At 39.9% G+C, this 16092-nt stretch overlaps 1 protein-coding gene across 3 annotated transcripts in view; it reads right to left on the reverse strand.

Moving 5' to 3' along the window:
- The window catches only part of syt7b (synaptotagmin VIIb), an 87895-nt gene that overhangs the window by 36641 nt on the left and 35162 nt on the right, over positions 1-16092 (reverse strand). For 2 of the 3 annotated variants that reach the window (XM_046388610.1, XM_046388618.1), the window contains exons 2-3: positions 10004-10107; positions 694-773 (exon numbers count right to left, since the gene is read on the reverse strand). In XM_046388610.1, the coding sequence (XP_046244566.1) occupies positions 694-773; positions 10004-10107 (184 nt within the window). Of the gene's footprint in view, positions 1-693; positions 774-10003; positions 10108-15544; positions 15788-16092 lie in introns of those variants that run through there. The other variant, XM_046388627.1, reaches the window with a different exon arrangement.

Raw genomic sequence — 16092 nt, forward strand, 5'->3', positions numbered from 1 at the left:
CACGTCCAAACGTTTTATAATTTTGTCAGAGGATCAGCTAGAAAAGTCAAAACAAAGATAACTAAAAAAGCACACATTAAATAAGGAATGAGGGATTAAAATAAGGGGAAACAGCAAGTTAAGTCCTTACAAAGTAGTGATAAAAAAACTGATAAAATTGTTGGCTGCCCAACCTTCAGCACCAATAATCTTAACATTAAATCAATGTTCCCAATAGAGATATTACCATCTAAAATAACAGTTTAAGAACACAGTTAAAAAGACTGAATTCGGAATTTAACAATTTAACATTTAACTTGAATTTCCTGTTTTCAACATATGGATGTATATAACATTGTTTTAGTCTTCTGTGATAGTGTGTGAATAGAGTATTTGACTGTTTTGAATGTTTTGAGTCATTTTAAACACGGAATTTTGAGGTACAGCTTATTTTTCCGTAATTCAACCTTTGATTTACACGAACACAACATACGAGCAACTTTGCTACATGGTGCAAAGTTCAACGTGTGATGTGATTACTGAGAAATATATGCACATAACACTGTCTTCAGGGCATCATGTCATGGTGGACATTTCAGACCACGTAGGGGGTGATACAAGATTAGCTTTCCAATCAGAAACGGCTGTGCGATGCTATCACCACATCATAGATCATTTCCATATTCCTTCATTTAAACCATCTCTGACACCTACTTGATGGCTTTATTTTCCCCCCGACCTCTCACAGAATCTGGAGAGCTGGCAGCCTCCACCCCGGGTTTATTCCTCTTCCCCTGCAAAGAGACAAGACAAGGGAGACAGAGAGACAGAGAAAGAGAGAGAGAGAGACAGACAGAGACCGATGGGGAGAGACTGATCTTACAGCCATGTCTTGATCGTTGTTCACAAAAGCATTTTTGCAAGTGAAGTGCTCATTATAGCGGCTTGAGAACAGCATCAGGTTCCAAACATGTTGTAAAATGAGATAAATGAGGGCCGAGCGACGGTTGGTTTGATGCCAGGACTGCAGTCTGCCGGAGGATCAAAACGTGACGAGGGACCACTTAACTACAATGAGATGCAAAAACACACTCTCACATGCACAAACATGTCTTCACGCAGGAAGGGAATTATCGTGCTTACTATACAATGCAATGAGTCAACTGCACACCAGACACAGGATGAAATTGGGCACATTAAACAGAGAGGTCTGTGTAAATATCATAATGGTTTAGAAATGAAAAGTAAGCAAAAGCAAACATTTATGAAAACTGAATATTTAGAATCATTTCTATCAGAGTGGGTAAACTGGAACTGCTACAGCATGGTTCAGCACACTTATAAAGACTAAAGCTACATGTCAGGGCGGCCACAGGGACACTGTTTGGTGAACGTGGGCCACTTGTGTTTTCTCCAAACCAGCAGACATCGTGAAGGCAACATTGTTGTGCGAGTGAACTGAAGAGGCTCAGTAGTCCTCTTTTCAGTCTCCATGACAAATCCTCATCTGCTCACCACAATCGCTGTACTCTGTCACATTAAACATAAGAAAGGAAACACAGTTTGTGTGGGGTATATAACCGCTTGGTTGTGGAAACATCTCGTGTGATGGCGTCGCTATCGACCGGTGAAATTTGACCTATATCTCAAAACACTGCGGGTATCTACAGCAGGACTGCACATTAAACCCTGGAGTCATGCACACATTTCTATCAACAACAATAACAATATATCACACAGCTTACTTTACTTACTCTCTGCAAATGCTTACCACTTCTGGATAATTGTTTCAGCAAAGCAGTATACATTACATTACATTACATAATGTTTTTTCCCTGTTAATCTCACAACAAGGAGATGAAGATGAAGGCCATAAAATGTGCACTAAATAGACAAGACCTCTCCTCATTTCTCAGTGAACTGTGTAACAAAATTAGACACATCAAGTGAAGTCTTACCCATAATTAAGAAAGCAACATTTTGGAATTGTTCCCATTTGGACATTTCAGCCACATCACCATCTGTTGCTGCAGATAATTATCTACTTCATCAACTCGACTGAGTTTTAATCACATATGTCACATTTTGAGAAATATACAGCACATTGCATGACTCCTCCACATTAACTATCAATAAGAAGTAACACATCTTGTCAGACTCCAGCATACAAGTCATACTGAACCAGTACTCAAACAGCCAGGATGACAAATCAGTGAGAACGGAAACTATTTTGGCTAAATTCTGATGAGTTTTATACATATTTAATTATAAGTCTCGAGTTGTGTGATCAGCTTCTCAGCGTTTCCTGTCCGTATAGCCTAGCAGTGTTGTTTGTACACCCAGAGAGGCTTTCTAGTCTTGGCTCTTTGAACTATTTGGTGATGAAGGTGTGTCCTGTTTCCCTCCTACTCCCTCAGCCCTGCTCCTTTTGATTTTACAGGAACTGTCAAAAATACCAGTATACTAATACATGACTTCACTCTTTGAAGTGTCAACTTAACTCCTTCCCTGTTCCTCAAAACTGCGATTTTTCAGCAACCCTCTGCATCCCCACCGTCTAATAACCAAGAGGAGGAGAGCGGCAGGCCTGATGACGCTAAGTTAAAGTGATGCAATCTGCCATTGGATCTTAATTGTGAAATTACATGTCACAAGAAGACGGTGAAAAAAAGTTGACTTTTATTGGCGGTTTTATACAAGGTTTCTGCATCTGATGACACATACTGAGAAGACCCTGATGTGGAGTAACATCTTCTATGGTTAATCTCCTTCATGTCACATACTGTAACTGTTGCTGTAACTGTTGCAAATGCACATTTTTAGTTTTCAATTCACCTCAAGTGACTGAAGAGACCACTACACATATGAAAAGAATATAAAAATTTTAAATCCCCAGCTGAGCGGTGGGTTCAAACCAAGGACCATCATACTGTAAGTGAGGGTACTAACCTCCATGCCACTATGCAGCCACATGGGAGACAACACAGAGTCTTGAAATGAGGACAATCTGTCATCATGATTTGCTGAGCTGACAGGATTTGTGTTCCTTCAATTATTCATGACGCAAAGAGTCACAGAGGAGTCGCTAATAAAAGCGACCAAACCCAATCATAAGATTATGACACCTTATAGGAAAAGAGAGAAAGCTGTATTATACGAATGATATCGTGACAGAAACCTTAACAAGATTCTAAAGAAAGATTCAATAACCTGACACCTAACACCTGAAATGTATTCTAGGGAACATAAGAGCATTTTTAGCAGAACCTTTGGTAGTTTAAAGACTCTGGGTAGAATAAAGCACTTTAGTCTTTAATGCAACCTTATAAATATTTAAGAGCTGTCTGTAAAAAGTCTTAGAACAGATGTTCCTAGACGGAGACAAAGAACACCACAAGGTTTCAGTTCCTTCACTTAAACAGATACAGCAGGTTACCGTTGACAGGGTAATCAGGATTATGACATGAGATTACAAAATATAAGTAACCAATAAGCCCATATTACATTTGAAAAAAAAAAAAAAAGTAGAGAGTAGTTACTTCATCAAGTATGACATTTTTGATAACATCTTTAAAAAAAATTGGCAAAATCATGAGACTTTTCATAAATATGTTCTATAGTAAATCACTTCAAGTCTTTATTGTCATTATGCAAACATAACGAAATTTTGAGATTCCTGGCTTAAAGGCACACATCTAAATAACACAAACACTTATGAAAAATGCAATGTCTCAGGTTGCCACTTTTGTTAATGGTGACTTAACCAACTTTTGTTTTGTTGTTTAAAAATGGTGATTATTTTCCTCTTCATTTACGCTGAAAATCAAAGCTGGACATATTGAGCATATGCATGCATTACAAGGGCAAAGTCCTCCACAGCAGCAACAACAACGTTACAAAATTTTATGTTTGTACAATACATGCGGTGCACCTGATGTGACAGCACTGTTTTCATATGGGTGATGCTGAATATTCAAAATGCATTGCATTTACATTAGAGAAGAAGAATCCAATGAATTACATTAGCAATGATAAAAATCGTTAAGTAATTTGCCTTCAGTGACATTTGACTGTTTCATAAACAACTCATGCATGTTTTTTTTTTACCACCTCAGAGGCTAAGATATAAAAATGTTAACATGTTAATGTGCATCATCAACATTATGTGAGTGTAAAAATGTCAGTAAAGAGTAAATACTCTCACCACAAGGGAAAATACAAATACATTTCTTTTTGGCGTTTTAACGAGCCACCAATGCCGCGTTTCATCAGGTTTCTCCAGTTTCTATGACTTCTACCGTTTCCATTTCCTGCAATGTCTTTCTCTTTGCTGATTACTTTTTTGCATTCTTGAAAAGAAAAATTAAATGCTAATGTTTATTTTCACATGACTGAATTTCTGATCAGGCTTTGAGGATTTCTTTTCTTTTCTGGTTAAGAAATTTGCTGCTTAGTAATGAATGCAAGTATGCATTCTCAATAAAGGAGCCTTTCAGACACAACCCTGAATGTTATGAATACAGCCTTTAGTGTCCTGCAGACAGGTGGCCTCTTGCACTCAGTCTATCTCTGATGCAGCCACAGGATGCTTTATTATTTATCATGTCGCATCTCGTGTCTCCAGCTCGGCATAAACATTTTCAATAGAAAGCAAAACTTGGGACCTGACCTCAACTGTACCTTCATTCAGCAATCACACCACAAACACAGACATCCTGTACAGTGCATCCACACAGGTAAGAATAATATTAGACTCAAGGACTGAAGGATAGATTTCTAGCAGCTGAGAATATGCTATCAAGCGCAGCTCATCTATCATTAAATAGAATCATGAAATCTTGAGCAGGCTGAAGAGGAGAGGGTGGAGAAGGTACAATGTTGAGAGAGTGTGGGAGGATGTGAGAAACAGAAGGGAAAAGCGTGAGGAGGGGGAGAAAGAGGAGTACGACGACAGAGTAGAAGGGCGAGCGAGAACACAGAAAAGGACAGGATGGAGAAGCGTTGAAACAGAATCCAGAATAATGACGGTGAGTAACTGAAAGACGTATGAGACGAACTGGAGATATGAGAGGGACAAAGAGGGATTTCCAGTTCAGAGCAGTGTGGCCCTGCTTCCCTCTGGAGCGTCCTCTCAAGTCCTGCTGTCATCATGTTTGTCACGCATGTTGATGTTCAACGCAGACTACCATCACCTTCTCTTCCCGCTTCTGCCTCTGCTTCTCACTTCCCTCCTCCCTCCCACTCTCCTCCTTCTTCCACTGAAACAACCAGTGGCACGAAACCAGTTCCAGACAGCTTCATCTCTCCAGAGGCAACTGCTGAATGTGAATCTTTTTTCCCCTCTCATCTTTTTCCTTCTCATTATGTCTGGAATATCACACCCAAAATCTAACTTTCCTAACACAGTCTCCTAGAAATCAATTTGTTTGCATGAAATGCAATTTCTGCCTGGATTATTAAACTTGTTAAACTATTAAACTGATAATATCATCACTGTTTGTAAAGACCAGTTATCAATGCTTCAAAAAACACCTCCTCTCAATATTCAGTGCTGAACCGATTCCAAAACACACTGAGCTCCTCCTGCTTTATGTTGGCCGCCTCCTCAACTAGGAACAGCTGAGGAGTGTGTGCCAAAGGTTTTGATTGTGCTGGACCGTTCGCTTGATCACTCACTGGTTTCCTCCACAGGTAAAACACAGACTGTTTAAACATGTTGAAGATAAACCAGTGTGTTACTGCTGTTGTTGATGTACACATCAGCTGGGTTTGTTTCAGGCTGGAGAATTTTTGCTCAGTTATTTGAAAACTGGGTCTGAAGCTGGAGGTAGTAGCCTGTACAGGCACAGACTCATAGCTGATGACTGTTAATTACCCACACCTTGGATATGTTAATCAAGCCTGCCTGGTCTTTGACCCTTCATCTGACTGAAGATCACACTGCAACATAAACGCAAACCGCAGTAACCACACTAACAATGAAACTGAGAAAAAAGTTTTCTGACTGTCCAGCCTAATGTGTTACATGTAGTTACGAGCTAAAGGCAAGATCTTTTGGATTGTCTAGAGGAAAACACTGACGCCTCATTCATGAACAGTGTGGGTGCCTGTCACAGACAGCACTAACTGCTGTCTAAGCTCCAACACACCAAACCAGAGCTCATTAACTACGCTTTCTCCACTTTGTCTTGTTTTTTCATTGGATTTTGTAGTAACTGCATTTTATACATTAGAACCAGACAACTCTGCTGCACAGTCCTCTTGGACCTGCCAGTCTTCATCATCTTCTTTTTCTTACTATGAAATCTGCCTTTCTGTGTTTCTCATCTTCCTCATCACTGTGTGCTCATTTGTCTTCCTCCTCTTCATTTTTTATTTTCCTCCTATCTTCCTCCTCTCTTCTCCTCTCCTCTCCATTGGTCCCACTGCTGTGCAGCAGCTATATTTTTTTCTCTGTAGGGCAGCAGGGCTCTGACATGAGTACCCTGACTGCTGTATTCTGTGTATTGATAAATTCAAGGTGCTGTCCGTGGTGCTGAAGTAGCAGACTGATTTGTAAATGCGTCTTTTTCCCTGTTTTTCCTATATTTCATTGTCTTTGCTGCAGAAAACACACCTGAAACCAAGCTGCCTCTAATAAAATACACTATATAGACAAAAGTACCATTACACCAACAGGTATTTTAATGACATCACATTCTAAATACATTGCCTGGGAAGGCTTTCTAGAAGATTGTGTTTGTCAGAATTTTCACCCATTCATGCAGTAGAGCACTAGTGAGGTCATACACTGATGCTGGACTAAAAGGCCTGGCTCCCAATCTGCATTCCTGTTCATACCAAAGGTGTTTGGTGGAGTTGAGGTCAGGGCTCTGTGTGGGCCAGTCAAGTTCCTCCTCACCAAATCATCCAACTATGTCTTTGGCTTTGTGCACTGTGGCACAGTCATGCTGGAATAGAAAAGGTCCTTCCCCAAACTGTTGCCACAAAGTCAGAAGCATAGCATTGTCCAAAATGTCTTGGTGTGCTGAAGCATTAAGATTTCCCTCCACTGGAAGTAAGGGGCTGAGTCCAACCCCTGGAAAAACAGCCCCATGCCACACCTGAATTTAATAATAAAGGGGTCTGTCCTAGTACTTTTGTCTACATAGTGTATTCAACAGGAGACATGACTTCAGGTAAAATTTTTACTATAGAAGTTTGCTTTGAGCTGGCAGTGGAGTCGGTTTAGTCATGCTCAACTGTGTTTTGACTATTAAAATACTTTATTTAAAAGAAAGGGCCTACACAAAATGTGTATTTAGCTCAATTTCAGTTCCGTTAAATCAAAATAATGATCACAATTATAATGTCAGAAAATGGGCTATTATGATAATGCTGCAGTCCTACTATGAAATAGTCTAAGAGAAGCAAATGGCTTGGACCGCTGGCTGGCAAAAATGTCAGTAACTAATACTCAAATACCACCTCTGGCTTAGAGAAATTGTGATTTAATATATCTATTCGTTTATTACAGACCAAACTGAGAAGATAATCAGCAGATTAATCTGATTATGAAAATTATAGCTAATTGCAGTTCAAAGTGGGCTCTGCGATTGACTGGGGACCAGTCCAGGGTGTACCCCGCCTCTCGCCCATAGTCAGCTGGGATAGGCTCCAGCTCCCCCGCGACCCTGACGGATAAGCGGTATAGAAAATGGATGGATGGATGGATACAGTTCAAAGTGGCGGATTAAAAAAAAAAGTAACAAGGATTATGGAGGGGAAACTGGCAGCAGAGACAAAAAAAGGGACAATCCTGTAAAAAAGAAATCGGTGATATTCTGACAAGGGCATGGAGATAAAGTGACAAAGGGACGAATACAAACCAGACCAAGGAGAAGGAGGTTGACACAAAAACAAAGACAGAGATGTAGATAACACAATGGTAAACAAAGATAAGAAATGGGTTTGTTTCTCAGGTTCAGTGGGTTTTGTTGCCCCAAGGCAGCGATAGCAATTTTTATGTAAAGAGACGCTTAACATACTTCATGAGTCAAGTAAATGATTTTAAATGTTACTGTAGAAAATCAGGTCATTCGACTGAGCTATTTTTCCTCCGAGTAGCCCAGTTAACTCTCAGCTTGTGTTATGTTTGATCAACTGCTCTGCAGCAGTCACTCCTCAAACAGAGAGACCAGCAGAGATGAGAGAGCAGGACAAAAGGGAGGCAGGGAGCGAGCAAAGCAGAACACAGCGTAGGAAATGCCAGCAGATCAAAACGTATAGGAGAAATTATAGTTGCTCCAGCAGCAGCCACTAGCTTGGAGTGATGCTCATTAGCATATGAATCATTAGCATGGCGCTGGAGGCTGGAGGCATGCAGCCATGATGCACAAAGCTCAGAGTGCACAAAGCCATGTTTACAGAGCGCACTGAGGTCTCTGATCATGTTTGCTGTCATGGCCAAACACACAGCCTCTCTCTGGCTCCTGCGCCAGGAGAGCACAGAAAGGGAAAGACACTATTCAACAACAACTCACAGTACTGTAAACACTGTATACATTTAATTCAAGGTCACAGTATCATCAAAAGAAGACCTGACCACCCACACATCTACAGTTCACCTTCAATGCCATAGCGTGGTTTAGAAAAGTGTTACAAAAGAACATGGAAGAATATAAAAAGTAAAGCTGTGGAGGAAGATGTGTTGGAAAGGGAGCCTTTTGCCCCCAGTCAAAGAGACGAACATCAAACTTCAGTGCAGCAACGCGTCCGTAGCACTGAGCGTCAAAAAGTTTAAAGTACTGAAAGTTGACTGTGAATGTTTAATAATTCTTTGATCAAACACATCCTGATTTAAATCATAGTTGCTGTTTTTTTTCTAATTTTCTAATTATTATAACAAAATGTTAGGTTCAGATATTCTTTACTTGAGTGTGTTCAAGGCTGTAAACTCTGTTTTGTAGAAAAACATGAAACTTACAAGTATTTTGGTATTTTTGAAATTTGAATATTACTGAAATCATGAGTCAATCATCAAAACAGCTGCAGTTTCTGTCTAATCAACTAACTGACTGATCAATTGATCAACTATTTTTATAAGATTTTCTTTGATATCAAAATATTCAAAGAACATGCAGCTCTACAACCACTCAAACTCACTTTGACACTTATAAAAAGATGTGAAACTTGCATGGTGCACAGTGGGCAGAACTTGCTTTATTCATTCATTCATTGTTGTCCATCCATCCATCCATTTTCTATACCGCTTATCCGTCAGGGTCGCGGGGGAGCTGGAGCCTATCCCAGCTGACTACGGGCAAGAGGCGGGGTTCACCCTGGACTGGTCGCCAGTCAATCGCAGGGCCAACACACAAAGACAGACAACCACACACTCTCACACTCACACCTAGGGGCAATGTAGAGTAGCCAATTAACCTAATGTGCATGTTTTTGGTATTGTGGGAGGAAGCCGGAGAACCCGGAGAAAACCCACGCAGGCACAGGGAGAACATGCAAACTCCACATAGAAGGGCCCAGACTGGGATTCAAACCTGGAACCCTCTTGCTATGAGGCGACAGTGCTAACCACTGCACCACCGTGCCGCCCATTGTTGTCGAAAATTCACACCACACCACAACAATTCGCACCACATTGTTGTGCAATTAAAAATAATAATTTAGTAACACTAATTATCGATAAGACATGTTAAAGACAAACACATCCGTGCATTTTAATGGATTAAAAAAAATTACGGAAACATCCATGCCTGGTAAACATGGAGAAAACTGGGTGGAAAAACCTCCATTTTGAGAAGATTAATAATAAAAAAAAGAAGGTGTCATAAACTGAATAAGCTAATTAACTTCATGCAAATTTGGGCTGTCACAAGCAACGAAAAATGATGAACATTACATGATCAGCTGTACCAACGTCAGCTCTGAAGAAGAATTTAACCATTGAATCGGCCACAGCTCACTCAAACTTCCTCTGTGTTATCATACGCTTGTGGAAACGTGTGTAATGAGCGCTTTAACTTACCAGCTTACGTTGACACCAGGTGCAGACGCCACACAGAGCTACCAGCCAAACGGCACATACTACAAATGCGACAGACACCAGGAACACACTGAGAGACACCGAGCCTGAGGGAGAGAGACAAAGACAGAGACACACAGAGAGGACATTATTAGTGCAGTTCCTGAGGCTTGCAGTCGAGTTCAAACTCTTACTTTGACTCCTGTTCAAAGTGTGACAAACCCCCCCATTTTGAGGGAACATGTAGGTCCAATCAGGAGCGATGCCTTGCTACGTGCCTTCCTTCCTTCTTTCCTTCCTTTCCCCATTCATCGTTATCATCTGGCATCTGTCATCAGTAAGACACCAAGAGAAATGTACCAGGAGTGAAGAGGAGGGAATGACATAAAGGCATTGAAACTGCTTCATGCTCGTGTTTTCCTGCATGTATCAATAGGAGATGCGCACATGTCAGGAAGAGATAGTATCACAGGGCCAGAAGCCATGCAATTATCAGCTTCCGTTTTGTCTCTTCTATCTCGGGAATCCTTCAGCAACTTTGGTCCCATCTTGACAGATGAAAACTTCTTCCTTTCTTCAACCTTCTTTTCTTCATCTCTATTTCTTTCAATTACTGCCTCTCGGCGATGCTGCTCATTCAGTTGTTTGCCACCTCGTCTGCCAAGTAATTTGAGATGCAATGGCACGCTGGCAAAACAGTGTCTGCAAACAATGAGCTCGTAAGTGCGACATCCTTTTTCCTCGGCAGTACAGTCGGTCCTTTTCTCAGTCCCTCTCAACCTGAAAACTTCATCTGATTGTTGATGCCTCCTTTTACCCTCCCATTTCACTTTCCATCCCTGCAACTTTTATACATTTTTCCAGGGCCAGTAACAGAGGAAGTGTATTGGTCAAGCCAACTTAAGCATCATTATCCACTCTCTTCATTTATGTTTTATTTACATCCTCTCTTCATCTTCTTCAGGTATATTATGCATCCTTTAAACAAAGTTCACTATGCAGTTATTCTCTGGTAATGTTGCTTTTCCTATGGGTCTTAAGACACATGAAAGGAACAACAAACATAGCAAAGAGTGCAGGAAGTTATGTAAAGGTAACAATTGTGGTAATTATTCGCATTAGATGCTTCTACAAACATCCGCTACCCCACCCCACCCCCATCCAGTCCTGTTGCCTATTGTCAACTTTGCAATAAATACCCAACAATACTTAGCTGAAACAAACAGTGCTAACTAATGAACCTAAGAGAAAGGAAAATCTGAAACACGTGATTACTTGAAGAAAAGTTTGAAATGCACAGCTTGAGGCACATGACACTGAATCTTTCCACCTTACAGTGATTCTCTCCTTGCATGTCTTGTCCTGTTTAGGGGTTTATGTTGTTGGCTTATGGCAGTTTTAAATTACTCCAGTTATTAAAGTGTCGGCTTCTTTTCATCCACCAGCCCCACCGAAATTAAACTATCCACCTGTTTAATAAGGTATCTTCTTTCTGATATCTTAAATGATGTAATATTAGGCATGGCAGAATATGGTGGCAAATTAAGGTCACAGGGTTGACTTTTGTTCTTGCTCTGAGCCTTTCAGTCTGGCAGCAGATGCTATGTTGTGGCAGCACCGCTTACAAAAATGTTTCAGTGCTTAACAGACAAGTGGTCTCAATCTTACTGGTGATTCTTGCCAATACATGCAAAAAAAAAAAACAAAAACAAAAAAAAAAACCAAAAACCCTTAGTTCTGTTAAAAGAAGTACAGAAGCTAAAATACACTCCAGCTGGTGGGAATACAACCAGCTGGAAAGAAGAATGACTCCTTTCAGACCTTTTGGAGCTGCCAGAACTCCATGTGTGGACACACAAGTCTGACAGTTTTTCACTTGGTGGGGTGTGATCAGCAGGGGGACTTCATTTCAGGCACTAACTCACAAGAAAAGTTTTTTTTTTCCACAATTCAAGACATAACAAGCCCAGCACAGACTACATGATTGATAATCATGTACCTGCAAAAATATTTCTTCCTTACTTTGCATTCTGCATTTGCCTCTATATATATAATGGTTTCCTTTTTTTCTGGTGGAATCCTGCTTTCCTACACAAGATTCAGGTTGTGTAGCCAAAGACATTCAAACCATGTATGCATGTACTTGATGGGACGCACATGATAAAAAGCCAGTGCACAGTTTGTTTCAATGCATTTTGAACAACGACTTGTTAGCCTTCTGTTGTGCATCTGAAAGATGGGCTGCTTAAAGCGTGTTTGCTGCTGAGAACAAACATGTCATTTAAAAGAACTTCTAGGTAGGGCCTGCATCATGAGAACAATCAGGAACCACAAGTGTTGCCAAATCAATCAACTCTAAAGGTTACAACTTTATAAAAAAAAAAAAAGGAACCATTCATCTGAGACAAGAGAGCAGGTAGTTTGAACCTATGTTCATGTACTGGGTGTTACTGTAGTTAAGCTTGCGGTTAAAAAGAAGTCTACACTTTAATAATCAGAGGAATTCAACCTGCTAAAAGTACTGATACAAATCCCTGCATAAATATAAACCTTATGAACCTCTCGAAGATCTTCAAGGACAGATTCAGTGTAACCCTGCAGTTAATTCTTCCCCCTGCACCTTGTGCAGTGCGTTTGAGACTTTTACTCAAGGAATCACATTTTTAGAATTTCTGTTCTATTCCGTTCTATTTCTGTTCAAGCTGAAAAATAATTATTCCCTCTCTCAAGTTAAATGAAGCTGTCCTAAAAACCTTTTTTTTGCATCAAAGGAATAAAAAGTGGAGCCTACACTCAAAAATTGCTTTCTTGTGGATGTGAGATTTGCCAGTTTTGTTGACAAGTTTACAAATTAATTTGCATATCAAGATCCGATCACATTGTGAACTGAAAATAATTATAAGATGTCCAACTTCAAAATGCATTGATTGATTTTTCTGGAATGGTAATAACAGCTCAGCATCCACCCATAGTGACCCTCCACCTGCAGACTAAAGTCGGACCTTCACACCTGATATTTGCTGTCCTGTCTCATCATTCAGTTTTTATTGCAAATATGTAAAACAAATATCAAGTCGACGGCAAGGATGTCTAGTTGCTGAGTGTAGATCAGACAGAAATGCCTTCTCTGAATTTGAAAGATGATTGTATGAATGTTTTCAGGACCATGTTTCCTGTCACGTAGAGAGAGGCCAATAATCTGTCATAGGAGGTATTTACTTCATTTATAGATTATTGCACAAATTCACAAGTCTCACTATGCACATAAGGACTGACGGTATTGCTACAATAACACCCCCATACTGTGGCTACCGGGAAACATCATTTACAGTCTCTCTGTTTTGGCTTATGGTTACAGATGAAGGTTGGACACATGAGGGCATTTTGGTTCAGCTCTCACTTCACCGTTATGGTCAGATACATCACTTGCATTACCTCAGCTGCTGTGCCCAACAAGCAATCTGTATGATCTCTTTCACCCTCACTTAAGAACAAGATCTTTGTCAAGGAGATGAGCTCATATCCTCAAAAACGCATAACACACTGTGACCTCTCTCACTGAATGACCCCCTGAGTATCTGTTGCAGGAACCGGCCTCATTAAATGTACTAATCATAGCTGAGAATTTTTTTTATTATTATTATTTTTAATCTACTCCACCGGGAACAGGGAACAATGGATCAGTGTCCATTTCAGATCTCGTTTTGAAACTGTTATACCTTAAACAGAGATATTCCACTGTGTCCATTCCTTGAAATAGCTTTGACTGTAAGGTGTGCTCATTTGAAAAACAAACTTAAAAATGAAAGAGGGAGAAACAATTTAAATGAAAAAGAAAACACCAAAAATAATCAAATTGTTTTGAAACATTTTAGATTTTAAAAAGCAACAACCTGAGCTCATAGTTAGGTTAAAATCATTAGAAAATCTTTAATTACTGTGTTTCAGGTTACATTTCAGGTTACGTTACGTTTCAGGTGATTTCATGACGGATCTGTTGACAGAGGAAGCTGCTAGCTGACTACCCAAACTGATTATGATCTAAACTAGGAAAATTAAGCAGTCGATTTCTGACAGTTTGCTTCTCATCATTCTCATTATCTATCGTGTTGATTTAGTGTCATCTCTCCCAGCTCAAGGTCTGCATACCACTTTGAACCATCACACAGTGTTCATCAGTGGACTTTGCTCAGTTCTCATGGAGAAGGATGCTGTCATGATTTTACAACATTCATGTTAGTGTAAAAGTTAAGCAAAACTCCATCTGCTGATGAAAATGTGCAATGTGATTAAAAGCTAAAAATAAAGTTAATAATTTGAGCCCTGATTGTTCTGTCACTCTACGATGTCTTACATAAAGACGGAACTTTGATGCTAATATAAAAATAATGGTAATAAGAGAACTTCATAAACCTCAGTATTTAAGAAACCAACGTGTTTTTTCATGACTTTTTCCTTTCTGTACGTCAGCTCTAAGCTAAGTGTTGCCGCTTGTCTTCTTTTGAAACATCGGTAATGGCTTGGTAAAACCTGTCCTTCAAGAGAAAGTTCTCTGCTGATGAAATGATGTAATGTCAGGCCACGGGAGATGTGGATTACCCCCAGGTGCAGCACACACTGTGCTGCGTTTGGTATCATACCGAGTACCTCCCATGGCTCCAAGTGTAAACAAGAGACTCTTGCAGTACTGCTGCTATCACTCAAATTATTTCTCTCTCTTGCTCTTTGTTATTTTGGACTAACTGCGTACATAGTGTGAGATCATTTAGTTAATAAGACTGTTTCATATTTAATTACAAGCTGAAGTGTAGCACCTTTCCCCGTATTGTTATTCTTGTCTACCATCTTCCTACTTCCTAAAGTCTCTGTCAACACATGCTTATTTTCTCTCATGTGATAATAATATGTTTTATAACACAGCTGATTAGAAATCCTCATCAGGAAAATAGACTTCATAAAACTGCTGTTCTCTCTCTCTCTCCCCACATGCAGGCCTCCTCTCTCCCCCAATCCCATGCCTATTATTCAAAATTTTGCAGCAATTTACAACACAGGATTAACTCTCAAATGCTATTAGAACTACAAAGTCAAGCTTTTTTTTTTTTCTTAAGAGAGCAAATTAACTTGTTAAGAAAGCTGAGACCGGAAATGTTTTGTTCTCAGAACTAAGCTAACTAAACTAGAAATTACATCAGTCTTTGTAAGACGTGTGAATTTATGATTTACTTGACTCAGTTTGATAAAATTGTGATAATTTGCCTCTGAATTCAGCTGGGACATCGAGGGAACTGCTTTCGTAAGTCAGCTTGTTTGCCCTCAGTTGCCACCTGTGTTACGCACAAGGTATATAAGAACATCCCTCCATTTTCTATAGCGCTTATCCGTCAGGGTCGTGGGGATATACAAGAACATACATTAGTAATACAAATACATCACTAGTCTGTGTTAGTCATGATAAAAGCGCCTGCAGCTGCAACTTCCATTTCCTCTACTGTGAGCTCTGAGCATACACATCACAGTTTGTTTGTTTGTTGAGTTACTTACTGATGATCTGCTTGAACTTCCCCTTTTTGGTGACGGCATTTGCTTTGAAGGATTGACAATGAAGAATACAAAAATTACAGGAAGTTCTACTCGAAATAAAATGCAACTTAAATGAATGAATGTCTGATATTTCATGAGTCTTTCCAAAATAACAAAGCAAACCAAATATAACTCAGTTCTATTTCACAGTGTCTACATTCAAACCACAGCTGAAAACTATTCCTTTTAACGATGTCCACCTGAATTAATTACAAGAAGAAAAAAAAAAAGAGAGAGAGACTAGAGGGTATATATCGCTTCCTTGCTTCCTTGAAAGCTGCCTGTCATTTGCCTGTGTTGCCTTGTTTCCAGATCTCAGATCCAATCAACTCGGAGAGAACAATGTTTGATCAAAAAGTCCAAATAAACTGTAATTATCCTTTAATCTGAGGCTCTAGCAGAACACTTGCCCACTCTGTCCTTCCTAATTCAGTCCACGCTCTCTTCTGTTGTGGGCAGCAGTATCTGACATAAGTGCCCCTTACTCTCCCTCTCTCCGCGACTCCTCT

The sequence above is a fragment of the Scatophagus argus genome, chromosome 1 (genome assembly GCF_020382885.2).
Source record: "Scatophagus argus isolate fScaArg1 chromosome 1, fScaArg1.pri, whole genome shotgun sequence".
NCBI lineage: Eukaryota > Metazoa > Chordata > Actinopteri > Scatophagidae > Scatophagus > Scatophagus argus.